Here is a 16,636-nt window from a genome sequence, read left to right on the forward strand (position 1 = left end):
CAAGAAAAAATAAGGCAGCTAAACTGGGAGGTTTTACCACATCCTCCATATTCTCTAGACATAGCACTATCTGATTTTCATTTATTCCGTTCCATGGAACATTACCTGAAGAATAAAAATTTCAAAAATGTCGCTGATGTTCGAACTCACCTAGAAGAACGTTTTCCTTTAAAAGAAACTAAATTTTATGAATGGGGAATTGAAACCCTACCAACAAGATGGCAAAAGGTCATTGATAGCCATAGAAATTATATAATTGATTAAAAATCAAATCAAATTAAATTCTTTTTTTTTTTTTTTTTATTGCCACTTAAATAATTAATTTTTATTTATGTATAACTTATGGGTACTCCTAACATTTTTATATGGGTACTCCTAACAATTTATGTATAACTTATGGGTACTCCTAACATTTTTAATATTAGCCTAACTAATTTTCATAACATTTTTTGTTCCTTCTGAAGTTTACAATAATCTCAGAAAGTTGTAAAATCGAGTATCAAGTGAATTATTTTAGGTGGAGCAGATATAAAAAGTAGAAATAGGTTCTTGATTACTTGTAAAACTGTCAAACGAAGAGAGAAAATATTTTCATATTATATCCTTAAGAAGAATAAACATTTTAAAAACACACGTGTTTTGATTTTAAGACTTTTGGTTTCACAAACATTTAAAAATTTTAATTTAAACTGTTATCAAAAACTTTTTTGAAAATTTAATTTTATCAATGTGTTGATGTTAATTCTGTTCAATATTTGACATTTACGATGTTTCTTGAAATCAACTCCGTGCTTCATAATACAAAAATCAGTATTATTAATTGCATTTGTAAAAACTTGTAATCTTCCTCCTCCACTGTAATTTTTAATATTGAGTATTTGAAGATGTAATGTGTTATGTTGTCCTATGATGTCATATATTAAATTATCTGGTCATAAATAATTGCAGGGTGACGTTGAGTTTAGTAAGATACGTTATTTCTATGAACGTCAAAATGTAATTTTTTCATAAGCAACGATTTTATCTGAAACTAAAGTTCTGTTATCAGATATCCGTTCCTTTTAAAGTCAGTGCGTTTTGATATAATCTTCTTTGAAATGTTTAGAGATAGTCTACTATAAATTATTATAATACTATGTCCCCTATGAAAAATATTACAGGTTCTTCAAAGTTTGTGAAGAAATTGAAAGTTGCAACAATTATGTTTCTAAAAACTAATTAGAATCTGAATCCTTAATGAAAATACGAACAATATCTTTTGAAGAAGAATATTTTAACCTCTTCGGAAGGAAATTGAATGCTAGAAATGATAACAAAACAGAACAAGAATAACGTAACTAGTAACTTTCAATAATCAAACAGAATGCTATTTAAGCGAAGGCGGAAGTGTTTAATCGAAATCATTTAATTAAATGATATATATTCAATTTGAAAAAAAATATGTTAAATATAACTTAATTTTTTTTCAATAAGAAACGTGAGTTTTTGATAAATAATTAATAAGTTATGCTGATTGTTCGGTTCCTTCTTAAAATTTACGTTTCAAAAAATGTTTAAGAATGATGCGCTAAGAAAAAAGCTCCTATTCAAAAAATAACTTAATACTTCTACTAAATCTGCAAGAACCAAGAAACGATGAAAAAGTTGACTAATCTACCTTGTCAAAGTGTTAACACTGAATAGTTAATCGAATAGGAAAAATAAACAAGAAATTAACACGAAGACCAACAATCTCAAAGCTTAAGAACATCCAAATATGTTTTTTGGCACGACAACAGTTCTGACTCAATGAGGGAAGATAAAATTATAGTTTGATATAACTAAAATAACTTAGAAAATAACAAAAGCAATTGAACAAGAAGCAGTTTTACATAAGTATACAAAATTTTTTATATCTGGGAGAAAGTGAAGAGAACCGAGACCGGAGACCTGGGACATCCATGTAGCTGCTCATTTTTTCAGCTAATCGAAATTAAACTATTTTCCATAGCTCTTGACTCTCTCTTTAACATATGTTATTGAAGACATGAGAGTGTCTAAGTTCTCCCTTGACCCATTTCTTCCCCCTTCCCTATTAATACTTAATCGTAAACCATTAACAACTTTCCTTGGACCGTTATTCATGTTATTACTTGATTATTGCCGAGACAACATTTTTGTATGCTAATGTCAACTTATGTGATATTAGCATACAAAAAGGGTAATCTATCATTTTTTAATGTCAGTTTCAGACAATGGTTTAAAACAATTGTATTCATGAATGGATTTGCAATCATACCATGTATTGGGTATTCTTGTTCTGGTATCTGGAAATATCTGATCACTGTTTTTCAACTCCGTTTTCTAATTTACATGGTTTAATAAAAAATATTTTACAAGTTTGAGTATTAAAAAAATATGATAAAAGCATTTTTGAAAAGATAAGATAAGATATTAGGCCTGGGTTGAAATTGAACTGAAATGAGAAATGAAAAAAAAGAAGCTTGTCAAAACCTAGAAATTATTTTAAAAGTAAAACCTATTCCAAAATGGTAATTATATTTAAAAAAATATTTTTATAGTGAATACCTATTCGATGACTATATATTATATCATAAAAAGGGTGATCATTATTTTAAGTGTCTTAACTGACCATTTTGATTTACGGTGAGATACCATTTTGATTACGGTAATATTTTTGGTGATATAACAGGAACATCCTGAGTCTATGGTATTCTAAAGATCACCATTGACCAAATATAAACTAAGAAAGCTTCATTCGCAAAAGGGAAAGGAACATCCCATGATAAACCATTAACTATCTAACTAAATACTAGTTTTATCTTATCCATCCATTCCACAATTGATTGTGTTCCCTCCACTCCAAATCCAAAGATCAATTTTAAATCCTTCTGTGCAATCATTTTACCCGAATTGCTTGTTGTTTTACATTCAAAGGAATCCTTATAATATGTGTACAAATACCGATAATTTTCTTAGTGTAAATGGTCACAAGATATTTACAGTGATAACTGTAACATAATCATTGATAAATAAAAAATATTAACAATTGATAAATTGCAATACAAAGTTTATATGCAATTTCCTATAACAAAACATCCTATTGTAAAACAGCGTTTATTTTGAGGTTGCTTACAAAAACGCCTATGTAAATAATCATCAATTTACCGCTTTCTTTGTGCTTTTAACCCTAAATAAACCATAGTTTAGTTTGCCAACCCATATTTTTATGTTCGCCAAACTTTTAAGCAGGCTAATAGTAGCATCTACGCAAGCGTAACAACTTAGAAACATTCATTGCAAGTTGTTAATTACGGATGGAGTATTTTACCGAATGAAAGAGGAATGGAAGTTTTGGTTGTTATCGAGAGTTAAGTGCGAAAAGACCTAAGAATTAACTTTTATCTTACGTCGGCATTAAATCTTTCTGGTAAGATAACGACATCTGCCGACGAATTTTTTAAGTTAAATAAAAACTTAACCACACGAAGACCAATTGTAAATAAATATTCTTACAATCACAATTTTACAAATGATATATGTGTGATACTTTAAAACTAAAAGTGAATCAGTCAAAAAGTATGACTGTTTAAAAAGTTTGTTATGATATTTTGTTATAAACAGAGTTAAATCTTACGATCATAAGGAGCAAGAGCCTTAAATGATTAAAATAGGAAATTACAAATTTAATAGTCTTCAAATTTCCTTATTGGTATTAAGATAACTTTAAAAATTGATAGTTAGATCAAGCAGCAGGCAAACATACCAAGAGAAGCTTTTTACTTAAGTATTAGCTATGCATGCTTATTTATTATGCAAATGTAGTGTATGTAATAATAACATTTATAGGCATGTTTGTGTATGTCTATGTAGTCCATATTATGTAAATAAAAATTATATAATTGTTTGAATGCAGTGCAAACTTAATTATATTTAATTTTTTATGCATTTTTTAGATTATGGAATTAAAAAATGGCTAGTAAAAAAAAGAGCATGTTAGGTTATATCATAAATACCATTGATAAAGCTTTTTATCATGTGTATGATGGTGAACCAATTAAATCAAAGCAAAGAATTTCCACTCAAGAAAATATTCTTGAAGAAGAAGCTTTGTTTTGCAAAAATAATGTTTGTGTACACTCAGTTTTGAATGATGAAAATTCTGATTATGAACACACTCCTGGATATATGTGTATTAAAAAAGTTTATAGAGCTGATAGTGAGATTTCTGATTTAATGCTTAATTGGACACCAAATACCTTGTTATCTACTTGTTGCACTGAGGTGGGAGAGGTTGTAACTGATGATAGTAAGGAAGGCAGCAAATATTCTAATCAAATAAAAGATAATAATTTTGTAGAAATTAGTCGTAGTGATGAAGATTGTTTAAATTTGTCTTCGAACTCATCAATGAGTTTTGAAACGCCACTGGGAGAAGTTTTTAGTATAAACATTTTAGATGTCAAAACTCTCAAGTTATTTTTTTCAAACAACTCCAAAGATTCTGGTCAATTTGTTATAGGTACTCATGAAAATGAGTATAAAGTTTTCCACTTCCACAATACTGGTTTGCTAAAGCTTTCAGATATATTTCAGTCATGGAATGGCTGCTCAGACGATAAAGATACAAACTCAGATGAAACTATGCAACAAGTATTTAATGTACTATCTAGTAGAGAAAATTTGCTTGTTGATTATCAACTTCACCCAGAGGAAGGCCGTTATAAAGCTCTGAATTCAGTTAAGTGGGGAAGTTTTATTAATCCAGCAGGTCAACTTGAGGATGCTTACAACTTCAGAAAAGTAATTCAATTCTTCAAGCTAATTTAAAAACCATATATATATATATATATATATATATATATATATATATATATATATATATATATATATATATATATATATATATATATATATATATATATATATATATATATATATAAATTGTTATTTAAATAAGTTTGAAGAAATTTATGTATGTATGTATATATTTATGTATGTATGTATGTATGTATGTATGTATGTATGTATGTATGTATGTATGTATGTATGTATGTATGTATGTATGTATGTATGTATGTATGTATCCATACTTACATACATATCCATGCATACACACACACAAAATAGTTCTCATTAAAAATTATAATGTCATAAAATTTTTAGTTCAAATTTTTAGCATGTGTTCTTTGGTGGTCTCAGCCAAGAGGTTCGGATTGAAGCTTGGAAATTTTTACTCTATTACTATCCAATGCACTCTACATATTCTGAAAGAGAATTTTTGAAAACAGAAAAACTGAAAGCATATGAAGCTATTCATGAAAAGCGGTAGTTTTTTAAATCATATCTATTTTCTGTTACCTTGTATTATTTGGCATAGTACATCTATTTAATTTTGAATAAATATTGGAGAACTAAGTTCTGATTTCACTCAATCTATTATCAAATTCTCATAAAAAGTAAAGCTAAATACATTTTTAAAATGTTCTAACTTAAATCTTATTTCTTAAATAAGCTTGTTTATTTAAAAGTTTGGCTTTATCTCCTGAAGACTTTCAAGTATTTTGGCGTAAAGTTCAATTTACAGTTGATAAAGATGTTGTTCGAACAGACCGCTCACACCCCTATTATGTAGGCCAGGATAATCCAAACATACAGAAAATGAGGTATTCTAGTAATGAGCTTGTTTTTTTTTTGACGGTAGCTTTTCTTACAGGTTGGATTAATATTTATAAGGTGTTCAGATTTTAAAAATTAATACAAAAAATACTTTAGAAATGTTCTTCTGAACTATGCAATCTATAACCCTGATATTAGCTACACACAAGGGATGAGCGATTTAGTAGCACCATTACTTGCAACTCTCCATAGTGAAGTAGATACATTTTGGTGTTTTGTTGGTCTTATGGAAGCAAGCATGTTTATTGCAACACCAACAGACAACTCTATGGAAGTTTCTTTAGTGAGTTTTATTACCTTTGAAATAGATAATACAAATACGTTTTTTAAATCATTAGCTATAATTGTGTTATTTAAAAATCCAATCAATAAAAGAAACTATGTTGTATATCATCACAAATGCTATTTAACACTTTGAATTTGTGAAGCAGTTTGTTATTGTAAAATTAGTTTTTAAGTGTTAAATCTTATGTTAATTATTTTTTACAATTTATATAGTGCTACCTACGTGAATTGCTTCGAGTAATGTTGCCTGAATTTTACATGCATTTCTTGTGCCAAGATTATGAAATGAATTTACTATTTGCTCACCGCTGGCTAGTTTTGTGTTTCAAACGGGAATTCCTTTTCCATGAGGTGCTAAAGTTATGGGAAGCTTGTTGGTCTAGATATCAAACTGACTATTTTCATATATTTGTGAGTAATGTTTTTTTTGTAAAAATGACTCATTGCAAATATCTATTTATAGTGTGTTCTTTCCCCTATACTTGCTGTTTTTTTATATAATTTCAAACTGTGATTTTATTTGTAATTTGAATTTATAAACATATCTCCTAATTCTGTCTAGATTTGTGTTGCAATAGTCAAGCTATATGGTGCCACTTGCATTGAGCGAAAGTTAAACTCTGATGAAATTTTGCAGTATTTTACTGAAATGGCTATGAAGTTTGATGGCACAGCCACATTGAAAGAAGCCCGATTTCTACTTTATAAGTTTCGGCAATTAGCTAAATTACCTTGCTCCTTAGTGGGGTTGCTGGCCGGAAAAGGAGTCTGGGATGGTGGAATTGCTCCTGAAATTGAATGTGTGAGTCATCATTACAAATGTTGTATAAAAATACAACAAAATTTAGAAGAAGAAAAAAAAGGTTTTTTTTATTTTGATAGAGTAATTGTCTGCCCTCATGTAATTTTTTTACATGTAAATGTTAGAGTTAAAAATATATTACATGTATAATTTAGCTAGTAAAGGTAATGAGAATGCAATCAATGAAAACATAACATCTGAACCATTCATTGGAGAAATTAATGATAAAGCTGCCATGCTGGAAGAAACTTTAGTGCTCAAGAATGAGACCTAGTAAATATTTAATTTTTACAATGACTAAGCTCTTACTTTCATCATAATGTTTGTTAAAGTTTTAAGGTTCTAATTAGTATTAACTTTTAGTTATGAATTTTTTAAAATTTCTTCTATTTAAATATACATTAGATGACAAAAAAAGATCAATGGTGGAAATAAATGTAAAAAATGATTCCACAAATAGCATAAAAAGATATTCGCCTTTGCCCATGGATCAGAAGATCATACTTCTCAATAAAAAGATGAATCTTGATAAAAAGATGTACTTCAACAATGTGCCAAAGTTGTTAATAAATTATTAAAGTTCTTTGTTTATAAAAAATCTTGAATGTCTCACAATGTTTGTATGAAGTCTTTACTGTAGCTTAATTACAAATAATTTATTTAACAGCTTAGTAGGTGTGAAGTTAAAAATGTTCAGACTATTATCTTAAAAGATAAAGTTTCAAGATATTGAAACAAAAATAGAACCTTTTATTTGAATAAAAAATTTACCATTTGCATTTTTGGTTTGTTTTTTTTTTTATTATTTATTTCTAATAAATTAAACTGTTATTATATTTTTCTATTATATAATTTATTTTTGTTTTTTATTATCATTATTCTGCTTGTATATAAAATTATTGTAACAGAACACAATTGACTGTAATAAATTCTAAACAAATTTACTTAAAAGTTTGTTTTTCTTACATCAAATTTTCCCCTTATTTTTTTAACATCCTTTTAAAACCAAAACTGAACCAAACACAAAATATGAAGCCAGAAAAAAGTTTACTATACTCTTTTGTGCACTGAATTTCACATAGTTTTGGATTTCTAATCAAAACTCTATAAAATAGTATTATTTTGAAGTTAATTGATAGGTGTTGATAACTGGTTTAGAATGTTCTGCAAGCATTCAGAAAATGGATTTTTTTTTAGGAATTAATACCACATGAAAACAAGTAAGTTTTTTATTTTTTATTTTTTTAAATGCTGTTTTAAATCTTAGAAACAAGAAATGTGACATAGCACAATATTGATAAATAATAAAAATTTATTCAAAAGAATTTTTTTAAAAGTTAATTATGCATTATTTGATAAATTATTAATGTTCCAAAGGTATTTAATTGATAATGAAGTTTTTTCATAGCAACACTGTTGCTAATTTGAAGTTAAAAAGGATTTTAGAAGTTTTAACGAAAGAAGTGTTAAGGAAATAGTATTCATTATTAAATTTTTTTTTGACAAGTCTTCTTCAAAAAGTGGTTTTACTTGTTATTATTTTACTTGTTATAAATAAACTCAAAGTAAGTTTAACTGTCATATTTCTATTGGAAAATGTTTTGTTTTTTTTTATGTCAGGAAAATTTTAATCAGCTGTCTGAAAAATGTCATAAACCATAAGTTTCTGTTGAAAATGCCCTGAATAGTACATTTATAAAACACCTGGTAAATTATAATGATAATGGGATGGCAAAGTTTACATTAAGTTCTTTTTTGTCTGCAGGTTTTCAAGCCATCAAAGCCCCTAACTTTTTTTTAAAACTTTAAGTGTTGTTGTATTTTCAGATGTCAAGTACTAGTCCTCCAGTTATTAATTCAAACACCAGTTATGTTGCTCGGGTCAATGGCCATACTAATGGTAAAGAAACAATGGGATTTCCCCAAAAAAACATGAACTCACAACTAATGCAAGCTGGAAACTTTCCTAGTAAAATGATTCTGGATGACTTAATGCTTTCACAGGGTTCACTTCGAAATGAAGTTTTACGTAATGATGAAACTCTCCAAGCTGTGCGGCAGGAAAATATCATGCTTGCTGAGAAAGTTCAGCATGCAACAAATCTTTACAGACAATTGCTAAGTATGCGTATTATTGATTTGCATATAGAATATACATTTTATTTTGATTTTTTAAATATTTTTTTCAAAAATTTGACATTCTGAAAATTTTCTTAAAAAACTTTGTAAAAAAGTTTTGTGTTCAATAAAAACTTTTATCTAAAAAAAATCTAAACATAGCAAGGGTATCAAAGACAGAAGAGCGTATGGCAATAGAATCAAATTCAGTATCATCAGTTGTAAACCAAGCTAAACAAGTGGAGATCATGTTAACAACTCAACATGAACAAATGATTACTCGTGAACAAAAGCTTGCTATGCAAGTACAAAGGTTACAAGAGGAGGTAAAATGTTTGTATATAAAAGTTCATAGAACTTCAATATACTGTATGTTGCTTAGTATTTTTAACTTAAAAGCTTCAGTTTAACAAAATATTTTGCTTTTTATATTTTGATAAGTTAAAAAAAAAGTTTTAAGTTTAAATAGGCTCATTTTTATGTAAAAGTTTTTCTAAATGTTTATTTTCATAAATAAATTTTAAATTTAACAACCTAAAACATTTATAATACTAGAAATACTATCTTATATATATAAAAAGAAATTCCGAAATAAAATAATGTAAATTTTTTTGCTGTATTCAGGTGTCAGTGTTAAAGATGGAGCGTGAAGCATCCCTTAAGTCAACTCAGCATATAAGCCAAGAAATTCGAATGCTGAATGAAAAACTTTCACGTCAAAGTGCTGCTTTAGGAACTGGTTTACAAGATCTTAAAGCACATTTAGACAACCAAGAAGTTGAAAGAAAACATGAGGTATTGTTATCAAATCTTTAAATCCTTATATAATGATATGAGGATAGTTATATATATTTGTAATCTGTAGCACATGGTGTGTTGTGTTATATATCAAGTAAACTGGTAATTTTTAAAATTTTTTAAAGATTATTAAGTATACTGTAAGATTTAGGCACCTGGCTGACCTCTTGATTTAATTGCAATATGTGTGCAGGTGCCTCTTACACAATTATTGGTAATGGTTGATTTCGTTTTAAAAAATATTGTCATTGAATCATTTTTCTTCTATGCAGATTGATGTTAAGCTAAATGAGTTAAATGAGCGGTTGAATGATGAGCAAAATAAAAGAACAATGTTTCAAACACAAACTGAGGGAAGGTTTGTAAAAGATTATTTCCCCAATCTGGTCACCAGCATTTGTTTGCTTATAAATTTATTATTGGTATTTTTATAGCAGTGGATTGCATGGATATTTTTTTTTTTTTAAGATTTGAAACTACTCATCTTCAAATGAATCATAATGAAAAATCACGTAATGAAGATGTTTATAAGCTGGCAACATTAGTTCGAGAAAAAGAAGCTCTGTCAAAATCTGATATGCGGTCTTTACAAGAGAAAATTAAAGAAATGATTGAAGATTTAGGAAAAAATCAGGCACATAAAGAAAATCAATTGCGTAGTGATGTTGAAATAAAGTTGGCAGAATTAGATAGGGTAATTTTATTTAAACATTTTTATTCTAACATAAAAAAAAAACTTTGTTCATTTTGTTAAACAAACTTTTTAATTTGTAACTCATTAGTAACTATTTTTTCTGTTATCATTAATTTATGTTAATTTACTTAAGTAAATAGGAAACTAAGTGCTTTTTGTACACAAAAAGTCTCTCCTATTGAATCTTTAGGTATTTTACTTAGCAATATATAGGTTTTCTTTTGAATTTAGTTTTTACGATTGTGTATTTATCTCAAAATAGGCTCAAAATAAAAACAAAAATACTTACAGAATTTTCTTTACATTTATTTTTGGAAATACATCTTGAGTAAACTTTTATAATATAAGTTACTAATATTTGCAAAGCAGCAACAATAGATATTGCTATATCTTTGTATAGAATGAAATTACCACCTGTGCCATAATATGATTGCCTTTTTGCTAATTAATTTTTAAGGGTAGAGGTAAATTTGTAAAAATTAATTTTTATTAATGCTTTGACATATTGGTTAAACACAATGAAATTCAGCACCCTTTAATTGTTAATTACATAAAAACTTTTAAATAGATTGTTGTAAGTTTTTACATTTTAATTGGATGCTTAGATAGAAACTGAGTATTTTTGCGAGTATTGATGTCATCTGAATCTTGCTTAGAGTTATTATTTTTTAAGCAGCTATCTACTTTTTCTTAAAATCTTCTGTATCTGAAGCTAATTTTATAATTGACCAATAACTTTAAATAACTCACTGCTCAAGATAATTTAAAAGATTAACTTCCTTAGGTACCAATCTAATCCTTTTTGTTCATATCATTCTAGAGACTTCTTGTAGTAGAGTATTGGATTTAATTCAGCCATAAATATTTTGGCTATTTCATGTTTTCTAATTAAAAGCATATAGTATTTCTTTAAGCATTTTTACTTGCCATACAAGGAACTTGGGATCAAATTTTTCATTTTGAATATACTTGAATTTGTTGGTGACATCTACCTTTTGACTGATATAAATATTGTTAGTATGGCAATTGTGAAAAGTCCTTATTGCAATAGGTTTTTTCAGTTTCAATTATGTACAAGTTTTCTTGGCTTAAAAGTTTGTATAGCTTTTTTGAACGATGAATTGCTTTTATTTCTTTATCAATGGATGTTTAGGAGTTTTCTTTTTCTGATATGTCTTACATTCTTCAAATTTGAGTACTTTACCTATCAAATCTTGGCTGCATTTAAATTTCCTTGCAAAATCTCTCTGCAACTGACATGGGTTTGCTTTTATGGAGTGAAGGATTTTGCTTTATATTTATCTTTAAATCCTTTCTTTTTTCTACTTCCTGTTTTTCTTTCAATTGATCTTTTTATTGCTGCAAATTAAATCAAACTGAAGATTGGCTAGTCAATTTGGAATTGTCAATTTGTGACAACGAAGGATTTTGAAGAAAAATTTTCAAAACTTTTTTCTTAATTTATTGTTTACTCATTTTACCCTGATAATAGTGATAACCAATACTAAACACCAGTACAATCAAACAGCACATAAGTTTCTCCTCTGCAAAAAAATTTAAAAAATCTTTTAAGTAGTTTTTAAGTAATTAGCAATCAAAGGGTGTTGAAATTTCATCGTGTTTAACTTATAAATTTTGTGTTTCATTTCTTTCATGTTTTTTTGTTTTTTGTTTTTTTTTTTATTAGAGAATAAAATCTGAAGCTAAGCAAATGATTGATCAATACCAAGACTACAATGTAGAAGCTTCAAAAAAAGTTCAAGAGATGAGAGATTTTGTAAAAGAAGAAACAGAAAGAGTTGCTGCACAACTTCTGGTAGCTAACATTCTTTGATTACTTTAAACTTTTGTAGCTTAAAAATTTTTGTGGAGTTTTTTTTAATTTCAAAATATGTCTGTTTACGAAGATACTATAAATCAATTTATATTTAGTTCCTAGAATATCTTATGATTACTAAAAACATTTTTTAATTGAAGTTTTTTTTTAATTAGAATAATGGAGCTATAGATCATATAAATGAATTGAAAGCATCAGTAAAGGAGCTGGAAAGAGAAGTCAATCAAAATAAAAAAGAAATTGAAAAAGTTGTTCGTGCTGAGATATCATCTAGGTTTAGATTTAGTTTATTTCTTTAATATTTGATGTTTTATATCTATGATTTCCTTTTATTATTATTATTACTTGTATATTATATTTTGATTGTCATTTGATTATGTTTCATTGTTGTCAAAAGGCTTTCACAAGGAGAAAAACTTACCCATATGGTGACACAGATTAGGAAAGATACAAATGATGGTTTGTCTTATATGCAGCAATCTCTGAGTGAAAACAGAAAGAAACAAGATCAATCTGATGAGATAGTATGGCAGATATTTTGCATTTACTGGAAATAATTCTCTTTTTATTTTGCATATATGTGTATAAAGATAAAAAAAGAAGGAGCGTATAGGATGTCCTACTTTTTTCTATTTACCTACAAAAGATTTACAAATAATACAGCACCTAGCTTCACATAATTTAACATCTTTGATATTAAAGTTTCCACTTTAACTTTCATTTCTAAAAACACAAAAAAAAGTCTTTTTAAAATAAAAACCACCATATTTTTTTGAAAGTTGTAAATAGAGATCAATATATGCCCTCACCTTAGTATCTGCTTAACTTTGTATACTGATGGTTTTAATAGCCTGTAATCAGTTTACAAGCTATTAAAGCCATACAATTTTTATTTAATATTTTTATAATTGGTGATTTGTTTTGATATAAAATAATATTGGACACTTTTTTTTTCAGATTAGGAAAGATGTTGCACGTCTGATTAATGATACAATATCAAGCATGAAATCAAAAGCCGAACTCCATCATGTTAGTGAAATTGAGAAGAAGATTGAAGATATTGAAGATGCTTTAGATGACATTGTTAAGCAGGTGATTTATTTTTTTCATTGCTTTCTCTTCCTCATACATGTAACATTAAACCAAACATAAAGCTATAGTTATAACTTTGGGGTCTTTCATAAGTTTGCAGATTTATTATTTTATGACAGTTTTGAATAGTTTTCAATTGTGACTTAGTAAAGCAGTTGTTTTGTGCATTGGAAAACTGATTTATGTTTTATTTAGTGGCAGAACACACCAATAGAGTTGCCAATTGATTTGATTTTTGTTTTGCTCTTTTTTTTTGAAATGTTTTTGTGTGGTGAATTGAAACTTTGCCAAATAAAAAAACAAAACTTTGAAAAGATAAACGGAAAAACCTTTTTTTTTTTAAAGAAGTTTAAATTTTTTTTAAAAAAAATTTTGTGTAAAAAATTTTGATCCCTAATAATAGTTTTAATTGCTTAGGAGGAACGTATTGAAATGAATAGCGAGCGTATCAAACAGATGGAGATGGAAAATATTCTGGCGCAAGGTGATATACACTCTGCTATTGATACGAATAAACAGCAAATTGAGAATGTTGTAAAGCAAAATAATGAAATACTGGAGCAGGTAAAGTTTCTAAGTATTTATTATTCAAATTTTTAGTATCAATTTTGGTTTTAAAAACTGCTATTATCATCATCGTATTTTTTCAAAGCTGTTGTTGTTATGGTGATTGATGCTTTTATTAGTATTACAGCTAATATTTTTTAAAGTTATTTAAAGAAAAACTACATTTAATATACACCTTATCACTGCAAGTTTTCCATTTGTGCTGTTCTGTTTGACACGCATACACATTTTACGCATTTACTTAGCTTAACCTACACATACAACGTTCAAAACTTGATAATTCTGAAGAAATAGAGATGAGAAGAAAATTTAAAGATAAATTTGAAATAATCCCATCACAGGTAACGTTTTCTTTTAAGCAATGTCAGGTTTTCACACGTTTTTCTTTTAAACAATGTCAGGTTTTCACACGAACACCAATTTATTTATAAGTTAGTTTTAGCCAATAGACACGCTCCTATATATATCTTGAGTCCCAAGTTTATTGTTTTGTATTCATAATTGGATATTGAATTAATTCTTTTTTTTGTAAGCTTTCAAGCTATCTTTCAAATAATGCATATCAACAATATGTAACAATATGTCATTTCTTAATTCTAATTTTCGTTTCAGATTCTTTCTTGCACGTGATGAATAATTTTTTTTTTTTTATTTATTTCGTACTTTTTTCCAGATACGAGTGGTCGAGAAGAAGTTGCTTTACCTCGCTGAGGCCTTCCAAGATTTTAAAGAAGAACAAGAAAGACAAGGGAAAAAGTAAAAATTGATCTTTCCTCTAAGTTTTATTACTGTGTTTATGTGTTTAAACGTGTTAAATTCTCTTTAGATATTTATTAAAATTATTATCAATTTTATTATATGAAAATCATCTCATATAACAGAGTATATCTTTATTACGACCGAATAATATTACATTGTTCCGCAGTTTTAACGTCGACTGCTTATATAAGACTGTGTAATAACAACTTTCTACACTTAAGTTTAAAAAGTTTTTTCCTCTAGCCATCCAAAAAGAGTTCTGACTCCGCGACCTCCTGCTAATCAAAAGAAAGTCAAGGTCTGCTTGTCAATCTCGTTTAGTTTCAAACGACTTTTTTTTATTCTTTAACTTATAGGTTTTTTCGTTTGTTTTGTATTTTGTGCTCTAATTCATAATGGCTATTGTTTAGTTAAATGAACAGATCGATGAAATCAATAAAACAGTGGAAATACTAACCGATGTACTTTCGCAGATTATTGACGCTGAATATGAAGAAGTACGTCTGACGCCTAAATACATTCACTAAAATGAATTTAACATGCAGCTCTAATTTTGCTAAACGCGTCTATTTGCATATGTTTTTTTGGTATGTTCTTGTTCTATTTTGATATAATTTTTTTTCAAGAATAAGGATGACAAACAGCTAAAAGAGCTAAAGCTAAAACTAGATCAACTGAAAGATGGCAATGAAAATAGCGAAAATGAGCAGCCAATAATCCACGTGTGGAAGCAAAGTGACGAAGAGGAAAGCAGCAGCGGATTAGAAGTCGATGAATTCGAATTGAAACAGCCTCCAAAAAAGAAAACGGTTTCCCGTAAAAAGACTAAACCCATAGATGAAACGAATGATGACGGTAAGTAATTTTTATGCCCTGCCTAATTTATTGTGGGAGATTTCTACTCATTCTAAATCCATGTTGAAAATCTTCGTAATTCTTGACTTGAAATTAAACTGTTAATTGAAAAACGATCAGAATACGGTTTTTTTTAGATAATATTTTATTTTTTATTATGGTTTTTCTTTTTTGTTTTGATTTGTTTGAAACGGGAATGAATATATTGTTATATATTCTTTTTTCATAGACTGGTCTGACAGCTAGTAATTATATTGAATGGTACTGTAGGTAACACCTACATTCAATTATGTTGAAGATTTTACCTTCGAAGCATATCGAAACCGAAACTGACGCGGTTAAACGTGGTTTGTGTGGTTTTAACTCAGGTCACTCAAATTTATCGTTGTTAACCCAGGGTCTTAAAATTATCGTTGTTTAAATTCTTCAAAAAAAGATTTAAAGATAAAATAAAATAAAACTAAATGACATCAGGTTTATTAATTTTTAAACTCTCCACAAGCAGTAACCTCTTTCGAATTTTAAGATGCGTTTAGATAACAATAGATAAATCAACGTGAAACAATAGATGAATCAACGTTTAGATAACAATAGATGACGTGAAACAGGTTTGATAGCAAGAATGGAGCTGTTGTATAAATCATTTCATAAAGTTCCTTTGTTAAACATTAAAGATACATTTCTAGTTTTACAATCAGCCTATTTTAATTATCTTAACACTGACAGTCATATAATTTATAACTTGCTGAAAAGATATTTCAATTGGTTTGTAATACCAAAATATTCTTTTAATTGTACGGGTCGCACTGATCCATACTTTAAACAATCTTTGTGCTTGTCGCCAAATTCTAAACCATTGGTAAGTATTTCGTGTCGATATTACACAATCTTTTAATGGAAATGGTAGCAAAAAGAGAATTACTGTGTTGCACAAGGTTAGAATATTTTGATGAGCTGTGTCAAGTTCGAAAATAAGCATTTCATCTATTAACACTATTGAAAGATTATACAAAATAAGTTCATTTCACACAGAAAAATCTCATAAAAAAAGTTCATTTCACTCAGAAAAATCTTATAAAAAAGTTCATTTCACACAGAAAAATCTCATAGAATATTTGTAAAAACTTTACAAAGATAAGTAGAGCTTAGC

At 27.8% G+C, this 16,636-nt stretch overlaps 2 protein-coding genes across 8 annotated transcripts; both read left to right on the plus strand.

Moving 5' to 3' along the window:
* Window positions 1–3,914: 3,914 nt before the first annotated feature.
* On the plus strand, window positions 3,915–7,364 carry LOC149885704 (TBC1 domain family member 16-like). Of its 4 annotated transcripts, none has more exons than XR_016454612.1 (8): window positions 3,915–4,803; window positions 5,180–5,328; window positions 5,532–5,666; window positions 5,776–5,962; window positions 6,178–6,375; window positions 6,527–6,766; window positions 6,922–7,039; window positions 7,165–7,364. XR_016454612.1 is itself a non-coding variant. In XM_090094458.1 (8 exons), coding segments are annotated over exons 1-8 (1,920 nt in total). In that variant the 5' UTR covers window positions 3,915–3,972; the 3' UTR covers window positions 7,166–7,364. The 4 variants fall into 4 exon arrangements, 2 of the variants coding, with proteins under 2 accessions (XP_089950584.1, XP_089950583.1); XR_016454611.1 differs by having other exon boundaries at window positions 7,172–7,364; XM_090094458.1 differs by having other exon boundaries at window positions 6,527–6,827.
* Window positions 7,365–7,965: 601 nt separating this feature from the next.
* Window positions 7,966–15,954, plus strand: LOC145184104 (uncharacterized). 4 transcript variants are annotated; one of them, XM_090094454.1, is made up of 17 exons: window positions 7,966–7,986; window positions 8,594–8,888; window positions 9,047–9,210; window positions 9,509–9,679; window positions 9,955–10,040; window positions 10,151–10,376; window positions 12,064–12,192; window positions 12,369–12,487; window positions 12,611–12,737; window positions 13,171–13,305; window positions 13,723–13,869; window positions 14,118–14,213; window positions 14,546–14,628; window positions 14,875–14,929; window positions 15,042–15,128; window positions 15,258–15,486; window positions 15,716–15,954. In XM_090094454.1, exons 2-17 carry the CDS (start codon window positions 8,594–8,596, stop codon window positions 15,730–15,732), a joined length of 2,166 nt encoding a protein of 721 aa, XP_089950580.1. In that variant the 5' UTR covers window positions 7,966–7,986; the 3' UTR covers window positions 15,733–15,954. The 4 variants fall into 4 exon arrangements, with proteins under 4 accessions (XP_089950580.1, XP_089950582.1, XP_089950579.1 ...); XM_090094453.1 differs by lacking the exon at window positions 7,966–7,986 and adding an exon at window positions 8,176–8,331; XM_090094456.1 differs by lacking the exon at window positions 14,118–14,213 and having other exon boundaries at window positions 7,967–7,986.
* The last annotated feature ends 682 nt before the right edge of the window (window positions 15,955–16,636 follow it).

This window comes from Hydra viridissima, unplaced genomic scaffold (assembly GCF_058129835.1).
Source record: "Hydra viridissima isolate aposymbiotic clone 2 unplaced genomic scaffold, HvirCarnegie_v1 scaffold_7, whole genome shotgun sequence".
In the NCBI taxonomy this organism is placed as follows: Eukaryota; Metazoa; Cnidaria; class Hydrozoa; order Anthoathecata; family Hydridae; genus Hydra; species Hydra viridissima.

What these genes read in the sequence shown, in the direction of transcription:
- LOC149885704 (XM_090094458.1), top strand. Translation starts at nt 3,973, where the DNA reads ATGGCTAGTAAAAAAAAGAGCATGTTAGGTTATATCATAAATACCATT. An exon ending in ATGCTTACAACTTCAGAAAA is followed by an intron (nt 4,804 to 5,179) that starts GTAATTCAATTC and finishes TCAAATTTTTAG; the next exon opens with CATGTGTTCTTTGGTGGTCT. An exon ending in TTTAGAAGAAGAAAAAAAAG is followed by an intron (nt 6,828 to 6,921) that starts GTTTTTTTTATT and finishes TGTATAATTTAG; the next exon opens with CTAGTAAAGGTAATGAGAAT.
- LOC145184104 (XM_090094454.1), top strand. Translation starts at nt 8,594, where the DNA reads ATGTCAAGTACTAGTCCTCCAGTTATTAATTCAAACACCAGTTATGTT. An exon ending in AAGATCAATCTGATGAGATA is followed by an intron (nt 12,738 to 13,170) that starts GTATGGCAGATA and finishes TTTTTTTTTCAG; the next exon opens with ATTAGGAAAGATGTTGCACG. An exon ending in TTGAAATAATCCCATCACAG is followed by an intron (nt 14,214 to 14,545) that starts GTAACGTTTTCT and finishes ACTTTTTTCCAG; the next exon opens with ATACGAGTGGTCGAGAAGAA.